Source organism: Egretta garzetta, unplaced genomic scaffold, assembly GCF_000687185.1.
Source record: "Egretta garzetta isolate BGI_Z169 unplaced genomic scaffold, ASM68718v1 scaffold235, whole genome shotgun sequence".
Taxonomy (NCBI): domain Eukaryota; kingdom Metazoa; phylum Chordata; class Aves; order Pelecaniformes; family Ardeidae; genus Egretta; species Egretta garzetta.
The window spans coordinates 638,661-656,875 of NW_009259792.1; the positions used below are offsets into that span (position 1 = coordinate 638,661).

The 18,215-nt window shown below is 45.6% G+C and overlaps 1 protein-coding gene across 1 annotated transcript in view; it reads right to left on the reverse strand.

Moving 5' to 3' along the window:
• The window catches only part of LOC104127011 (CD2 associated protein), a 114,216-nt gene extending 98,320 nt beyond the window's left edge, over positions 1-15,896 (reverse strand). The window contains exons 1-3 of the mRNA XM_009639634.2: positions 15,773-15,896; positions 14,819-14,891; positions 6,133-6,278 (exon numbers count right to left, since the gene is read on the reverse strand). Coding sequence (XP_009637929.1) covers positions 6,133-6,278; positions 14,819-14,891; positions 15,773-15,896 — 343 coding nt within the window. The remainder of the gene's footprint in view (positions 1-6,132; positions 6,279-14,818; positions 14,892-15,772) is intronic.
• Between the last annotated feature and the right edge of the window lie 2,319 nt (positions 15,897-18,215).

The window sequence follows — 18,215 nt, forward strand, 5'->3', positions numbered from 1 at the left end:
GAAGAATAGAAACTCCATGGCCTGGGAAGGGAAAGGAGTTCCAGGCAGAGAGGTAACCTGAGAGAAGATGAAAAGACAGGAGCCTGAGGTCAGAGGGAGGAGAAGGCTAATAAGGAGTTGTAGCCGATACAGCAAATGCAGGTCAGGCAAACAAATGCCTTTTCCAGGAAATGAGCACAAATGTTCAAGAGGAAACTTAACTCATGCATAGTCTTTGTATCAGATAGACGCAACCTAAGCCTCTGAGCTGTAAGCCTGGTGGTTGAGGTCTAAAGGAGAAGGGGAACCCCATCCCAAAAGCTCTAAAATGATGGCAGCCTGGCAAGAGGGAGCAAACAGCTGGAGTCTGGTAGCAGGGCAGGGACCTAGGGAAATGGACTAACAGGCATGTTTGAGGCAGGCATCTGAAAGATGTTGGATTTTAATTTAAATTTCTCATATTTGAAGCATTTCTGTTACAAAAAAAACCCCCAACAAAACAGGCATGTGAAAGCAGAGGAAATGACACAGTTATTTAACACAAGAAAAACCTGAGCCAATCAACCAAGCCAGAGCAGACCTGGAGTGACTGCTCTGTCTGATCTTTCACACAGCTTGCAGCTTTAGGGCATGAAAGTACGTATTAAAAAAAAGAGAGAGAAGGAGCCATAGTTAAGAGGATCCTTTGGGAAAATTGGGTCTTGGGGTAGAAATCACTGATGAAGAGGAATAATGGTCAAAAAGGGACAGCCTACTAGAGGAGCCAGAAGAGAGAAGGAGCTCAGGTTGGCTGAAGGGCAGTTCAGACTTCAGGCATCAGCTTTTTTATCCTGGGAGGAGAGATGGGGCTCACAGGCTGCCAGTGGGGTGTTAGTACTGGAGACACAAACCAGCCTGCAGTTTGCTTGCCATGGAATTACAGAGGAAGACTTCAAATTGTTTTACTTTGTTAATGGTTTGCCTTTGGGAAAAGTGCACCCAGGCATTACATGCTATTCTGTTTATCTTTTCTTCTCCACCTTTAATGAGCTGATATAATTTTAAACACTGTGATTCACTATTGTGATGGGATTGGAATTCTTCACTATGAGGGTGGTGAGCCACTGGAACTGGTTGCCCAGATTTTGGATGTTGTGGATGCCCCATTCCTGGAAGTGTTCAAGGCCAGGTTGGACGGGGCTTTGAGCAGCCTGCTCCAGTGGAAGGTGTCCCTGCCCATGGCAGGAGGGATGGACTGGATGATCCTTAAGGTCCCTTCCAACCCAAACCATCCTATGATTCTATGAAATGAAATTTTCCCAGGTGTCTGGACTGGGGCTCAAACCAATCTTCACAACAGACCTTCGGAGACAGTCAAAGTCTTACCCTTATGGCTGCCAACCAGGGCCTTCCAGAAGTGCTGCAGAAAAACTGATTGTACTTTTATGTTGGCAAGAGGCTGCAGCTGTACTAAGCGCTGTGAAAGCAACACCTTGTCCCAAAAAAACTTTGAGTCCCAATTGTGGTAAATGACATGGGGCCACAATTCTGCTCAGGACCAAATTTTATTCCAAGAAGTACAAGAAAGCAGCACTAATTCAGCACAGGTAGAGAACCTAAGGACTTAATGAAACAAGAGGGATCCAGCCACAGGTGGATTTTAGAAGAGCAGAGTTGAGCCCAGTAGGGTCTGGAGGTGGTAGGTTCCTCCTGCAAAATATAAACCAGCAGCCTCAGAGTGTAGTTCTTCTCACAAAGTCAAGTAACATTATTTCCCTACGACAGTGTATCGTTGTTTTTCTGACAAAGCTTCTTTGGTGTCCCTGTGTTTTTTCTACAACGGATATTTATAGGAATTGTAGTCGCAGAGCTGCCAAAAGCACTTCCTGTAAATTACATAACGCGTCTGCCTCCCTTCCAGTGTCACGAGGACCTATTCACAAGCTTCCCATTACTTTTGAGACCTTTATTTTACAAGCTCTGACTGTTGCCATACGCTATACATGGGCTCAGAGAAAACACTGCCAATGGAAGAGGACTGGGGCAGGCGGCAGTAGGCAGAGAGTCACTGGAATAGTGACTGTGAGAGGTTCGTGGTGTCAAGGGTGGTTTTGTTGTTGAGTTTTTCCAGATCTTTAAAATGTTTTCTTGAGCAGATTTTTCTTCTGAAGATACTTAATCAGATCCACCAGCCAGCATGCCCTGTGCTGTGCTGTTCATTTGTCCCCGGGCAGAAATGCCTCTCTTCAGTAGCTATCAAAATGGTGTATGCGCCCACCTCACCCAATATTTTCCCAATAAAGTAGCTGTGCAGTTTTCCCATTTAGATCTGGGCTATGTTCACCTTTATGGATGAGAAGAGCCTGGTGTACTCCCAGCAAAATTAGATAGTTTAGAATATGCAACATACTGAAATAAAGCTAATTTGCCTGGGTTAATTTTATATCCAGCCAAGCATAAAATGGTTGATTATAGTGTTCAAGAGGAGACCATGAGATTAATGAATTGATCTAATCTGCATTGCAGTTAGTAAGAAAACATCCACTTATTTTAGTGGGAATGGGTTTGGGCCTAAACATGCACATTGTCTGGAGTTCAAAGGAAAATGAGATTCAAGCAAAAGGTATGAAAAATGTGGAGAGCACGTTACGTAGTGAACAGTCCCACGAGCTCATGCTGTGCCCTTCCTTTGCCTGCCTTTGATGTTGGAGCTCCCATTTTATTTGTACAGACTTGGTCCTCCTGCCTTTGAATGTAGTGGGAAGACCTCTCATTGACTGTGCAAAATCTGGATTTATATTCTTACATGGCTTTTGGGGGCAATGAAGGAGTTTTGTACTTTTATTGTGTGATAGGATCCTAAGCTCCCCAGTGGAGGAAGAAAACAGAACCGGGGCCATATTACTTGCACCGGCTTTCTGCTCCAGGCAGGCCCAGGGACGGAGGAGCAGCTGCACCCCCATTTTCGATCTGCTGTCCTTTTCCCTCTCTTCAGAAAAATGCCAAAGCAGACAAGAACAGTGGTGCAAAAAGGGATCAGTGAGGGTCCAAGCAGGGGAAGGAGCAAAGGTAGGATGGAGGGAGAGGGCCATACTGGGTTGATACAGAACCATAGAATCATAGAATGTTTTGGGTTGGAAGGGACCTTTAAAGGCCATCTAGTCCAGCCCCCCTGCACGGGCAGGGACATCTGCAACCAGATCAGGTTGCTCAGAGCCCTGTCCAACCTGACCTTGAATGTGTAAGGGTGGTGCCAGAGAGGAGGTGGCTCTAGCACTTCCCTCCCTCCGCTAGCCTGCAGCCTGCTCTGTCTGCTCCTGCATCCCCTTCAGGAGACCAGGTCATCTGCAGAGAGAAGCCCCACACGGGCCCAGATCAGGTTTAACAGTGTCACAGCGTACAGTAATAGCACAATATTTTTGAGGGGGGAAGGAGATACAATTTCACAAAATTCAAACAATATCACCCATTGTGGATGTAAGGCAGCATCCTGCCACTTCTGAAAGGTGTGGTATTACGTCTTGAGCAGACAGCCATGAACACAAGATGTGTGACACACTACCTACATTTCATAGTTGCTAGAGAAGGAATTTGACACCAAGCTTCCCCCAGGAAAGGAAAAAAAAAGTAACTGCATTCTGGAAAAAAAATGGGAATAATCTACCTTGTCCAGCTTGCATGTTCCTCAGCTCCCTGCTATTCAGAAAAGAGCAGCTTCCCTTGGATGTGACTCTGCCTCTGGTTCAGGCCCCTGCCAGCCACCACTTGCAACGGTGACCACCACCAAACGAGCAATCACTGTCATAAGAGCATGGGGCACCAATTAACCGAGGACAAAATCCTGCTGAGGCCACTCACAAAAGCAGACTAAGTGAGACTGACCCCAGTCTGTACAGCTGGGTTTTGATTAAGATTTACAGTGTTACAGCAAGGATTAGAAAGTGCCAGTGGAGGCCAGCGTGTCCCAGCCGTGGCTACTGCCATCGTTGTCCCCCCGGAGACAGAAAGATGCTGGCTGCGGAGTGAGCAGGGGGCTGCGGGCTCCGGGGATGGAGACGGCAGCGGAGGGCACGGGGCGGGAGGGGAGCAGAGGGGCTGCGAGCATTGCACAGCTCCTTATTGCTTGGGGACTTTCTGGCAGCATCACACACTTCTAATTCAATTTGGAATCAAGGTGATTTCGCAACACAGCTTTCTGCTCTTCAAACCTCTCCCTTAACTCCCCTTTTGTTAATTTATTAACAAATTAGGGTGTTTTCTGTAGCAGATGAAGCAACTGGCATTCACAACTGCACAACGCTGGTTTAAAAATAGTAACAAGAAATTTAATAGCTCAAATGCAGGGTGTCTACTTGGAGAATAAACATGTCTCCAGTGTTAGCTCAGCTTTTAAAACAAACTAATAATTGCTTCCAGAGATAAAATACTTGCAGGCTATTATTACAGCACTCTTTCATTGAAGGGAAGGGAACACAGCTGTCTCTTTGGAGCAGGCAGACAGCAACAGAGAAACCCGTGCTCCATAATTAGGCTTCAAGAACTGTCAGGTACCTGTACCTCTGACAGCTCAACATTAAAACCCCATCAGCAGCGCATTCGTCCCTTGCTGCTGTTCCCCAAGCCATCCAAAAGAGGTAGTGCATTTGTTAATTAATTTCTGAGAAACACCACGGTCTGTCTCTGAAAGCAAATAGCCCAGGGAGGTGTAAAATGTCTTGAACAGAAGACACAGGCCTGCAAGTGATTTAAGGGTTGGAATATTGTGCGTTCTTCAGAAGCAATGGAAGAGGAGGGACGGTGTCAGCTAGCTCGTGTCCTTAACGCAGAGTTGTGTTTTTTCTTGAAAGTGGCTGTGTCACTTGAAAGCATCTGATCCTGCAGCTGCTAGAATTGACGGCTGGCGGAGCTGCTTCTTCATGCCAGGGCAGGTTGCATTGAGGGCTGGCTGAAGATAATGGAGGTAACACATTGCTTTCTAGAGATTTCTTTAGGGTTATGCAATACAACATATCACCGGCTCTTGTTCTCTACAGAAGCATCCCTCATATGCGGCAGCATTTCCGATCACAGTTTTAGTTCAGCTTCTCCTGTTCTCGACATAATTTGGAACAGTTTTGCACTAAAAATAACCTGGCAGGAAAAAAATAACCAAAACAAAGAACTCAAGAAAATCATAAATCTACACTGTTTCCCTCCCAAGGGACAATAATGTTGTGATACGGCAATAGGCCACAGCAGTAAATCGCCCCGTATCTACACTGCACACATGCGGCATCAGGACGGCCCATTTCTGTTCACAGTGGCACTATCTAAAATTAACTACCAGCAGCTCCAAGCTCAGTTAAAATTATGATGTTTAAGAAATGAAGAGCCTCACTAGCGCCGAGGAGGACATCTGAAATACACAGCCCACTTCTGGGCTTGTAGCGTTTTCAGTGGGAATCTGGTGCATGTGAATCCCAGGAGTGCTCACATGTTTTACAGTAAACACTTGTCTGGATTAAACCTCTCTGGACCTCACTTTTGGCCAAGGGCTACTTAGAATCTAGAAATTAGGCAACCCTTGGCAGGGCTGATTCTCTCTGGCTGTGTAACCTGCACTACGATGTTGCGTTCCCCCGTACACAGCCAAAGGCAGCGCCTGCCTTTCGTAAGAGCTCTGCTGCCCAGGATCTGGGTAAGATCTCTTACCCAGGAGGAAGACTTCATATTACAGTTGCAGTTTTTTTCCTGAAATGCTTTGAATTCCCACCTTACTGTACTCTAAAAGTAGATCACCTCAACAGAGACTCCTCTTCCACCTCTGTTAAGGTAAGGTCCTTATGGGCCCATAAACTGCATGCAACCGAAACACTTTTTCTGACTGGGGGGGTCTCTATTTGGGACTGGGGAGCCTTAGGGAACTGCCTGCTGGCTTTTTATGTGATTCTATAAAGCCACCATTTGGTAAAGAGCAAAGGGAGACCTTGAGGCAGCTCTTACTCTCTTTGTGAGCTGGTGGTTTCCATCCTGACAGTGATCTGGAAACTTCCCCATTTAACACGCAGAGAATTCAGGCATTGTGAATTCTGCTCCTGAAGGGTCAGTTGCTACCAGCCGCCTTTGCAGATCTGTCTCAGGGACATGCTGTGGAAAGAAAGCCAAGATCTTTAGATTCCCAGACTAATACCTTACCCCTGTTTCTGCCATCTTCTACCCTCTTGTGCACAGGTTCAAAGGAAAGAGCCTTTCCACAGGTGGTGGAGCGCTTGTAGGAAGGTATTCTTTTACCAGGAGCGATACCTGGTTCTGTAGCACTCTTTATTATTAAGAAGGAGCCTCTGTAGAGAGGAAGGAAGTTTTAAAATTATTGTCTGCAAGGATTTCCAACAATCAGAACTCATGATCCGTGGGGATTGTTTGTAGTTTATTATGAACCATGTCTCATTTGTCCTCCTGAAGAGGAAGCTCAGTGACTCACTGCTTGAGGTATAACATAACGATTTTTGCCAGGTCAACATCCAACAAAGGAGAGCATTTAGTGTAAACAAACTAGTTATTGTAGAGCAGGTCTTTGACTGGTTTGCAGTGAGAAAGAGGGTACTGAACACAAGCTGGAACGGTTCAGTCACTTGGGACTTCAAAACATTAGTGCAAGTGTAATTTCTGTGATTTAAGCTGATTGTTTTATGTCCCTTTGCAGTATAGAGGAAGAGCAGGTCTTTTCCTCTTTTCAGAAGTCCTTTTGTGTATCTAAAGGGTATTGCAATCTTCTCCATCCATTCTCTTTTCTAGAATTCTCTAGAAGTTTTGAGAAATGGATGAGTTGTCTACATCTTTTCTGAAGTGTTTTTCCCAAACCAAGCACACTTATTCCACCTGCAGCCTTAGCAATGCTATCTGGACTGGAAAGATTATTTCAACATCTCCCATGCTATCCATAGACTGGTTGAAGAAATTGATTCTTTACAAATCTGCCTTGACTGTTATTAATTAGATGTTTTCTGCATTTTACAAACACTGCTTCAATATTTTTTCAGAAAATGCAGTCAGACTGATTAGTGATAATTCCTGTGTACCTCCCTTCCTTCTTTTTCAAAAATATTCACCATGCTTGCTCTTCTCCAGTGCCCTGGAACCTCATCTGTCCTGACCACCTTCTCAAGGGTGATGACCAACCTCTCATCCTGCTTACACCAGGTGCTTAAGCGTTTTAAATAAACTACCCTTTCCTTAAGTGACTACTGAAAGAAAAAAGGCATTAAACCTGTTACCCATTATTATTTCTCCCTTCCCATCACATGTTCATAGAATCATAGAATTATAGAATGTTTTGGGTTGGAAGGGACCCCTAGAGGTCATCTAGTCCTACCCCCCTGCAGTGAGCAGGGACACTGCTAACTAGACTAACTAGCTAGTCCAACTAAGTTTAGTTGGACTAACTCTTTCATATTTCCTATCTTTGGAGAACGTCCTCATGTTATTTTTCATTCCATTTCCTTGTTGTATCTTATTCTGCTCTTCACTAGTGTCCCTATGATGATATTAGTCATAGGAATTCAACCATTACATTATGCCAAAATCCTTTTGACACAGGTCTTCTGTTAAATAGTGCCACAGCTGAGCTTTTGTCCATTTGATAATAGTAGGGAAATACCTTTTAAGCAAAATACCACAGATTTTTTGGAATGACATTGCTTCTATCTTCTTTTTCAAGGGAACAACTAGTCCTGTTCCCCTTGAGCTCCTGATGAAACTGCTCTGTACATCCAAGGAGGTGAAGGTGTTATCCTGAGCTGCAGTAAAATAAGACATGAGTGTTTCTCTCTCTCTCAGTAAAATTGCTGACTATTTCAGTGTGTGCAAAATCAGCAGGGAGATGCCAGGTAAGTGCAGGAAAAAGGGAAGGGATGTTGCATCTACTGTGATCTAATGGCATCTTAGTCATTGAAAGAAAATGTAAGACTCAAGGTTGCTTGCCAATGGTGAAAGTAGTACTTTGCTCCAGGATTATTAATAAAGATGTGAGAGAGGAACATTTTGACCATTTAAAGCCTATCTTTAGCCTCTCTGAATACCTGAAACCTAGCAATATGATTAAACAGCTGCTCTGGTTAAGGTTGGATAAACCCAAACCCAAGTATTTTCTGAATGTGTGCCTGTTTCCCACACTAACCAGGAAACAGTATTTTGACACTTCTGAAGTGTTTCCTTAGTAATGTTTTTCTCTGTTATTTTTCTTTTTTTGTGTTTAAAATGTTGTTTAAACAGAATTGAGCAGTTTGACAGTCATTTTTGTAACATTTCTCTAAGCATGATTCAAATCACAAAGCGAGTCTGTTCTAAAATATTTTTACTAATGAGCAAAAATGTAAAAAGCCCAGATGCTTGGCTGCCTATGTGAGCCGAGGGCAAAGTTTGAGCCACCTGGTATTTACCCACGACCTGTTTTAGTCTCCGCACTTCCCATCTTTAAAACCCTCTTCAATCATTAACTGGTTTCTCATGGTTCAGCAATGCAGGTAGGTTTCTTTCTTCCCGTCTTGCAGACGATAAACTGAGACGATACGGTGGGTTGAAGAGCTGCAGAGGGAATGCCCACCTTCGGAACACGATTTATTTAATCTTTACATGATGATAAAAATGGCTGCACCTTCCCTTTCACTCAATGTGTCATCCATGTCTTCCATGTTTTCTCATCTATTTCCACACCTTTCTCCCCTTGCTTTTTACAAAAGAAATCCTGTTTCTTTTTTCCATCTGCTTGGTCTCTTCTTTCCCCATGAAAGCTCTGGCCCAGGGGAAAGGATCCTGTGTCTTGCTTTTGGGTAATATCTTCATTTCTTGGCAGACAGTCAGGCAGAAAGCAAAGCAGAGAGCTTTGGCACAGGACAGATGCTGAGTGTTTGGTTGTTTGGGAAATTTTTTTTGTTTGTTTCTAGGGGATTTTTTTTTTCCTCATCTCTTCTTGGGAATGTTTCTCTTAGGCTGCCCTTCAGCCCAGGAGGAGAATAGGAACCCATTATATTAAAGGCTGAGGTTTGATGTGGCAGCTATTGACAGGAAAATGGGACTTTCCTTTTATTGTTCATAACAAACATTTTCCTTTATGAGGAGCATAATAGAAAGGCAGGTCTGAAGTTAGGGAAAAAGATGTTTTGCCCAACTTTAATCAGATACGAATTGCTTGTGAAGTTTTACAAGAAGTATATTGTTTGAGGTAAAGAACACCAGCTGGTCCTCCCTTTTCTTTTTGGATGTATCATTACAAAATTAATACGGGAAAAGATAAAGTGTAAGTATTCTAATGTTTCACAAAAAGAAAAAAAAAAATCCTGTTGAAAAATAACGAGTAATAACTTGCGGTTCTGGGTCACTGCGTATGGTCTGTCTCTGCTCTGGTGAGCTGGGCTGTTCCCGGGTCTGTGGCACCTCCTCGTGGGCTCGGCCAAGAAGAGTGATTCCTCCTCTCTGGTGGCAAGATTCACTGCTAGCCAGCAATCATGTCCCACCCGCTTGGCACCTCTGGCATGAAACATCTTAGAGGCATCCATGCTAACTCTTTCACTGCCAGATTTCCATTGTCTGATGGAAATAAACCGCTCTGCTTTTCTGAATCAAACCCTGGCCCAGGACATTCAAATTTTAGCGCTTACCAAGTTGTGAGTGCTATTAATCACAGACAAAGGATGAGTCCCCATCCATTCCCACCATGCAGCCCATCCTCAAATTGACCACAAAGAAGACTGGCTATTGCCTCATGCAGACAAAGTCAGCCTTGGTTGACACCGAGAACCTCCTGAGACAGAGAAATGATGCAGAAGGAACAGGAAAACCTTGAGCTCCCCATGCCCCTACTTTGTTCTCCATCTCCTTCTTTGCCTGTGCTCCAGGGCAGCTCATGGGAGTAGCTGAGCTTTATCTCTAAATACAGCCACTCAGTGTGGATAAAACCAGTGTTGCCAGCCAGATGCAATCCAGTCTTGGGGTAGACAGGTGGGATGCTCAGCAATGTGGCTATATTTCAGTCTCATGGCTAGGTGATGTTGTTAGCAGCTGTATTCATGGGGGGAAAAGAACTATTCAGTCGTGCCAGCAATTGGTCTTACAGGTACAGGTACCTAAGGGTGCACACACACACTCTACAGGTGTTGTATGGAACTGTTCCTCCTTTCTCCTAGAAGCCGTATCCCCGCAGGATGCTCATACAGGGTGTGCAACAGTTGGAGTTTACAGGATTGCTGAGCTTCAGCTGACTAACGCCGAGTCCCTTGGCAACAGCTCTAACCTGAATAGGCTTTAAATGCTTAACTATTCCATCACCACTTCTGTAAAGCAGGTATTTTCTGAATTATACCAGGTAAATATGCTCTCTTTTTCTACGTGCCCCATGTCTCTATAATATATTCCTGAAGCACAGGGCACAGTCTCCTCAGCAACTCTTGGGGTTTGCATACGGGCTTACTCTGAAGTCATTACATCAATGTTCTTACACGTTCCTTGTTACTTCAGGGAAAGTCCGTGAATGAACACGTTTCTTTCACATTAAACTGACTTGTCAGCAAACAAAAGGAACAGCCTGCATGGGAGGAATGCTGGAGGAGAAGAATAAAGCCAGTCTAATTGTAGCAGATGCTGAAAGGTAAAATTTGGAGGGGTGAAGAGCCATGCTAGAGCCTACATGCCTGGAAAGCCACGCTCCGTGCTGGAGCAAAGATCATGGGCCATTATACAACTAATGAAGGAATGATGTGCTGAAGAAGGCAGAACTAATAAAGGATGGGTTGATTCTGCCTGTGCGTAGGGGAAAAACCCCCCAAACCCTAGTCAGTGTTCAGAGTAAAGCAGTATAGAGCTACGCTCACTTCAGCCCCCTGTGTTTTGGCAGGAGACGGTGGCAGGTGTGTATTCTGATTTATTTCAGCAGCGTGGTTGAAATCACAAGTTTATTGAGTAATTGCAAAGGGAGAGAAAGTAATTTCCAAAAAATACATTGTATCAAACCTTGGCCTTGTTTTTTTCCCCGCTAAAGGCCAAAGTGAAATTTCACCAGACTCCTTCTTCATTTGAAATCTTTAACAAAATATCTGTGTCACGTTTTGAAAAAAGGCTGCATAGATTGTCCTACAGCTGTGCAGTTGATGTTCCTGTCATAGGGGATAACACACTGGTAAAATCTCTGGTTTAGGGATTAAATGCTATAAAAAATAAACACCTGTTATTCATACCATCTGCATATGTCAGTGGTGGCAGAAGCACTGGAGCTATGCTGACAGCTGATGGCAAAGTCTGCATCATAGAATCATAGAATTGTTTAGGTTGGCAAAGACCTTTAAGATCATCAAGTCCAACCATAACCCTAACCCTGCCATCCCACCACTAAACCATGTCCCTAAGCACCTTGCCTGCCCATCTTTTAAATACCTCCAGGGATGGGGACTTTTAGTGTAAATGCTTACATGTACAAAGGCACATCTAGAAATTCAATTTTACAAGTTCACGTCATTTTGAAATCTTCTTTCTAGTGCATATGTTCTGGTATAAGTCAGTCAACTAAAATTGGAAGACTGAATCTCAAAAGAGCACAAAAAACATTAAGGATTTTGGTGGGGTTTTTTTTTTCTTGTAATGATCAAAATATTTTTCCTCTTCAGAATGACTTAATAAACTCATACCAAAGATTAAAGTGCACAAAGAACTTCGCTTGTGAAATGAAACCTTTTTAGCTATCATCTGACAAAGAATAGCTAACGCTGATGTGTACAACCTTTAATTAACCACAGCATTTTTACAGAACCTGATGTTTTCCATGGGAAATTTCTAGTAGGAATATTGTAGTTACTCTAATTTATGAAAGATCCTTTATTAAGGAAGTGCATGAATAATTAGCTTTCCAGCATAGCTCTCCAGAGAGATGTGTCTCTCTTGGTGCATCCTTTCCTATGTGTAAATATCGGGAAAACTCTCCAAGCAAAACTGGATGCACTCACTTAGCCTTATGCCAAAATGTCTTTCCATGTGATCACACCCCTTATTACAAAGATGCTTAGCCATTTTTGCACATCCGTCAGACCCAGCAGGACGGCTGGTCCACAAAGCCCAGTCTGATCATTGTCCAAGATGGTGTAACATTATTTCAAAAAACACATCGAAAACCAGGCCAAACTTAAGATCTCACAAGGACTCCCCCAAAGAAGGAAGCATTTGGAAAAAAATCCCCCATACTTTTCCTTGGTTTCTTGGACATGCCACTCATTCAGAAAGGATTTTAGATGGAGAAGCTGCCTGGAATAAGATCTTTGAAAAATCAGAGGAATTGTATTTTCTGTACCTAGGTTCACCCTAGCTTGTGAGTGTGGAGGAGAGGTAGTCACAAGGAGCATTCGTATTCCATACAGCCCTGTCAATGTGATGAACCGAATGGAAGAACATCCCTACAGTTGACTTCCCCTTGAGCTCTGCATGCTGCCTGTCCCGCAGCCTCTGTCCAAGCATGTGAAGCCAAGTGCCAAGCCCTTTTGGTTGCGTGAACTTTGTTACCTACCTGTAAACACTCTGGCCATGCAAGATATTCCCAGAGATAAGGAGAGACCATCTTCTCCAGGTACCACCTAGCCCCATGGTGCTTCTGCTGAAGCACCGCCAAAGGCACCAGGTACATCCCTCAGCCATGGTCCTGTCATTGGGCTGTCCTGAGGTATTTACCATGTACCTGTATGTGGTATTGCGCATTATCAAAACCCTCAAGGCTGGCGTGGCAAACCTGGTGCATCCCACCATGCAGAGCTGTCAAGTTTGGTTAAGGTCCATGGGCACAGCTCTGTGTAGACCATAGCTGGTGGACATGCATGGGGCAGTGGATCGGGGCCAAAAGGAATCTGATATTGCTCACAGTCGTATTGAAGTGCTGCAGCTTAATCAAGGGAGGCTGAGTGAAGTTCACCAGGAAAAGTGAGAGCTTGCTGTCCACATAGGTCTAAGCTGAAAGCTGAACAGGGCTGGCTGCAAACAAGCATGTGAGAAGATGCTTGAAAAGATGTCCTGTGCTTCCCACACCAACTAATGCTTGCTTCTTGTAACCTCGGTGTTCTCCACTGCAGTCTGGCAGAGGGACAGAGAAGAGACAGGAGGCCGCAAGCTGATGGACAGCAAATATCACAGCAGCCTCTGGTGACCCAGTTTGCAATGCTTTCTGCTTTTCCATGAATGCAGGAAGGTCTCAGCGGGGCTGAAGGGTGACCCTACCAAATGTTTGTCAGTGCAGCAGTTCTGGGGGAAGGGGCTCAATGGAAAATTGAAAACAAGTCTGTATTTGCAATTCAGACCAAGCTGATGCAAAGCAGGTTAAGAAGAAAACTGGCCCAGCTCAGACTGTCTGACTTCCTCCAGTATTTCTCTGATCCCAGTTCTTTACCAGCTACAACCCAACTCCAAGAACGGGATTATGGGCTGTTCTCACCATCCAGCAAAGGAAGGTACCTTCTCACCTGCAGCATCACGTCCCTTTGGGTGTCTCCCACTAGGAGCAGGCTGAGAGCAGCACGGTCACAGTGGGGCTGTTGTTGGGTGGTGCTGAAGGGTGTCTCTGACTTGTAGTTGGTTTTTAACACAACACCAGGTAAGACAATAAAACCTTAGAAGGAACATGGTGCAAGAGAGACAGTTGTGTCACATCAGTCAGGTAAATAAGGCACTCTAGCAACAGCTGCCCTACCCAAAATGATCCAGAGATACCACGTTTCAGCCCAGGCTTGCTATGGGCCCATAAAACCCCCTCTAAAAACAAACAAATAAAAAGTTTTAAGTAACCCTTATGCAACGGGCATTCTGCACACTTCAGTCTTGAAATGCAAAGGCGCCAGCGTGCATAATGAAGGTGCATTCCAATGTGATGGGCAGAGTTAGGGCTCTTTTCGGAGTACGTAGCATGCTATTTCACACATGGTTGGGTTTTTTGAGAAAATCAGCATGTTCATTATTTATGTAACATATAGCACCTGCCCGTTCCTCTCAGGGATCCCATATTTGCACTGCACAAACACAGAACTGAAATATTTGTTTGCTTTTTGTACGTCAGCCCCTGCCCACGGAAGTGTAGATACGCTAGCGTGAAAGCCAGTCTCAGGGAAAGAATTCAGATGTCTGCTCTGTGCCATGGGGACACCTTTGTGTCAGGAGCGTCTTGATCGCATTTCACCCTTTCTGCATATTCTAATAAGCACACGGGCTCTTCCACCCTGCAATGCTTCGGGCGTGCCAAAAATAGCACAAAGACTCAGCTCTCTCGGCCACCTTCCTTTTAAAAGCTTTCTTCTTCCCCCCACTATTTTTTCCTCGGGGAATGGCTATCATGACCATTAACATTTTGAGCCTGGTTAGTATTTCTTCATCTTTATTTCTGACAGCATTTCACCACCGTCAAAGCATTACAGGCTGAATCCCCAGGGGTCCTCCGAACTGCAAATGTGAGCCCAGGCCCCAGCAGGCAGGAGGCTTTCGGGTGCAGGCAGATGCAGTGGATTGGTGTCAGAAGAGCTGGAACCAGCGGGGTGGGCCAGGGCAGAAACAGAGAGGAGGTGGGCAACCCGTAGATGCTCATCTGGGACACGATGAGTGCCAACTACAGCAGTCACAAGAGTGACAGTCACCCTAGGGTTCAAGGTCAGGTTGGATGGGACTTTGAGCAACCTGATCTAGTGAAGGATGTTCCTGCCCATAGCATGGGGGTTGGCCTAGGCGATCTTTAAAGGTCCCTTCCAACCCAAACCATCCTATGATTCTGTGATCCTTTCAAACTCCAACCTGCCTATGCCCTGCTGCAGGTATCCACATTTTGCCAGAAAAGCAGCTCTTCACCAAGAGAGCTGATGACAAAACTGACCTGCGGTCAGAAACTCCATTTTGTGGTAGCATTGCATCTTCTAGCTTCATCTTATTCAAGATCTGCATTATTCCTGCAGGGAGAAAAACTCAATGCTTTCATGTAGTATCAAGTCATGCAGTTCTTTCTGATTTTGCCTTATTTTAAAATAGAAAACCAAACAAAATCATAGAATCATAGAATGTTTTGGGTTAGAAGGGACCCCTAGAGGTCATCCAGTCCAGCCCCCCTGCAGTGAGCAGGGACACCTTTACCGAGATCAGGTTGCTCAGAGCCCCGTCCAACCTGGCCTTGAATGTTTCCAGGGATAGGGCCTCCACTACCTCTCTGGGCAACCCATTCCAGTGTTTTACCACCCTCACTGTAAAGAATTTCTTCCTTATATCCAGTCTAAACCCACCCTGGTTTAGTTTAAAACCATTACCCCTTGTCCTGTCATAGCTGGTCCTGCTAAAAGATTGTCCCCATTTTGGACAAAAATAGTTTTCCCCACTAAAAGTGCCGTGATGCATTTTAGTGCAGTAGGAATTTATTTCTAGATCACTGTAAGCTCTGCTTTCCACAAAACATCAACTCTACAAACCTAAGAATCCCAGCATGCATGTATAGTTTTAAAGAAATGCTGCATTTCTACCCCAAAGGCATGGAGCACTTTGAAAATGGGAATCGCAGCCTTTCTAAAGCCTGCTGCTCGCACACAAATAAAAGAAATCAGTGTTGCCGTGGAACAACCACGCAGTCTGTTTTGCAGACTCGGGTCAGGCAGAAAAGGTTTGTTTCTACAGCTATCGTAGAGAAGGTGGAGTGGCAGAGGTCAAGCCACATCAACTGATGTAAAAGAGAAGTGCTGGGGCTCGTGAGCATTTACAGCAGATAAAAACCTGCCCAGTGAAGGGGCCTGATGTGGCAGAGCAGCGTCTGCATGGAATGAAGCTTGATTAAGCATGGATGTACCCCTGCCTTCCCGGTAACTTGGGATCCGCAGCCCCGCCGCCTCGACGTGCCTCTGTTCATTTTTCCCTCTTGCTCCTGACGCTGCTGTGTCCTTGCCCAGCTCCTGGGCCTGCATCCACAGCATGGTTCATCTTACAGTATCACGATTTCCAAGCACAGCTCCTATTTGAGAAGGGAAAGGTCCGTCTCCTAATTTCCAATAACTTTAATTTCTCCCTTCTTCATCTCGCACCACAGATCCATATCTAAAGATGGGGCAATATTTGAACACTTCCTATCGAGAAGAGCACATACCAGACTGGCAGAGGAAAACAATTCTCATGCTGTGTGCAGGAGCCAGACTGTACTGCCCATACTGCCTGTGGGGTGTGCTTCAAGAAACCTCTCAACTCCATGGACAAAGTTGGAAAAAAGCTATACTTTAGGGGAAAAAATGAATTCCTTGTCCTGCATCCCTCTGTCAGCAGATGGCTCTGCAAGCCACGGCATTGCCCGGTTAACCATTGCATGGTGGAGACAGCAGAGGCTCGGGAGGAGTGGGAGCCTGGCTGTGCACCCTTGTGCGTCTCTTGCTTTCTACCCGGGGAAATCTGAGGTGCCCCGAAACCTGCAAACAACCATGGGGTTTGTCTAACCCTTGTTCTTTCTGCCACCTTTCCCACCCTTACCTTTTTCCTTCCCATCCTGTCCTCTCCGAAGCTCCAGCCCACCATGAGCACACAGGCGTTCAACCCTTACCCCATCTCAGCTGCGCTCTGACATCTTCAGCTGAACGGCGACGGCGTTAGGCGAGCACATCGGTGCGGCAGCTCCCGCAGACCCAGGGGTGCTGTGCAGCACGGCTGCAGCCCTGCCCTGCCCTCCAGCCTGCAGCGCCCGGGCCACCTCGCGTATGGAGGCATCGCATCTCGGCCTGCGGTGGAGATACAGCTGTCCGCTGCCACGCGCCCTCGGGCACCCAATAGGTTAAGCCAGAAGCTCCCATCTAACACACTGCAGAAAACACGACTGGGAACAGGGCATTTTATCATCTCTTTTCCATGCCTGATGCTGGAAGCCTCTAGAGGTCCAATCTGCTTGACTATTTTTCCTTCTCTTGTGACCACGCACAGTCAAAAATCACATTTTATAGATAATGCATTTAGATTGGGGAGGCAAGCCAATTTAAGAAGCACTCTTATGGAAAGCTGAACAGCACAGGCTTGGAACAGTCAAGGAAAAGCTGCGTCCTTTCCAGCTAGAGCCCTTTGCAGCAGATTGCTATGGAGATAGCAGGAAGATTTGTCATGGGTGGCAAGCCTGGGGAGCCTGGGGACTTTAAATCGTGTAAACAGATCATTACCTACACAGTAGCATCCAGGCTGGGCATAAGGGATTGCAGCTTTACCTGATATCGAAAAAGACGGGCTTGTTCTCTAAAATCCTGGTACTACACTTGTAAGAGCGTTTTGTGTTCTCTCCCTCACCACATAGGGTATGATTAAAAAAGGTCCCTGAAGTCGCTCAGGTAGTGGATGCTGCCATTTCTACACTGTCATGTACTGAAGAGGCATGGAAATTTTTTTCTCAGGGGGCTGAAGCATGTAGAGCTGACCTGAAGGAGGCTGCCTCTGAACTGCTAGCACGGTCATGACATCAGATCCGGGCTGAAAAGACCACCCTTCCCACGCTGAGCCCCTTCAGAGACCTTCCCTCCCCAGGGAGCACGTGTCGCTCTGCCTGTGCAGAGCATTTCCACAGCTGGGACCTCACCTTAAACCATTACAACAAGACTGCCATCGATATTTTTCTTTTATTTTGTTGCCTTTCCTCCCACTAGTTCCACTTTCCAATTTATTTTCCCTACGTCTGAGTGCTTGTATTTATGAAGATAAAAGCCACGGAGAAGTGAAGTGATAAGCTTCCCCACTTGAATTTTCACAAACGAAAACCCTTCCCCTTGAGGTGCCAGAGAAGATGCTTGCTTGGTGGCAGCGTGCCTGGTACCAAAGAGGGACACAAAGTCACATCTGTATGACTGCCACGTCCAGCCACTGGTGCTCAGCTGTTGGCATGCTCATCTTGGTGGGACAGTCCTAGGCACAAATTTGGCCCCAGCTCTGGCCAAGCAATTCCAGGACTTAATCCAACACAGGCACCATCCCTAGCCTCAAATTGGATGCACCCACCCCTTCAAACGGTAAAAGGGTAATAGTATGGATGTGGCCTTATCACACCAGGCAAGCTCAAGGTCAGGGAAAAGGCAAAGAATCATAGAATCATAGAATCATAGAATGTTTTGGGTTGGAAGGGACCCCTAGAGGTCATCTAGTCCAACCCCCCTGCAGGAGCAGGGACACCGCTAACTAGATCAGGTTGCTCACAGCCCCGTCCAACCTGGCCTTGAATGTTTCCAGGGATGGGGCCTCCACCACCTCTCTGGGCAACCTGTTCCAGTGTTTCA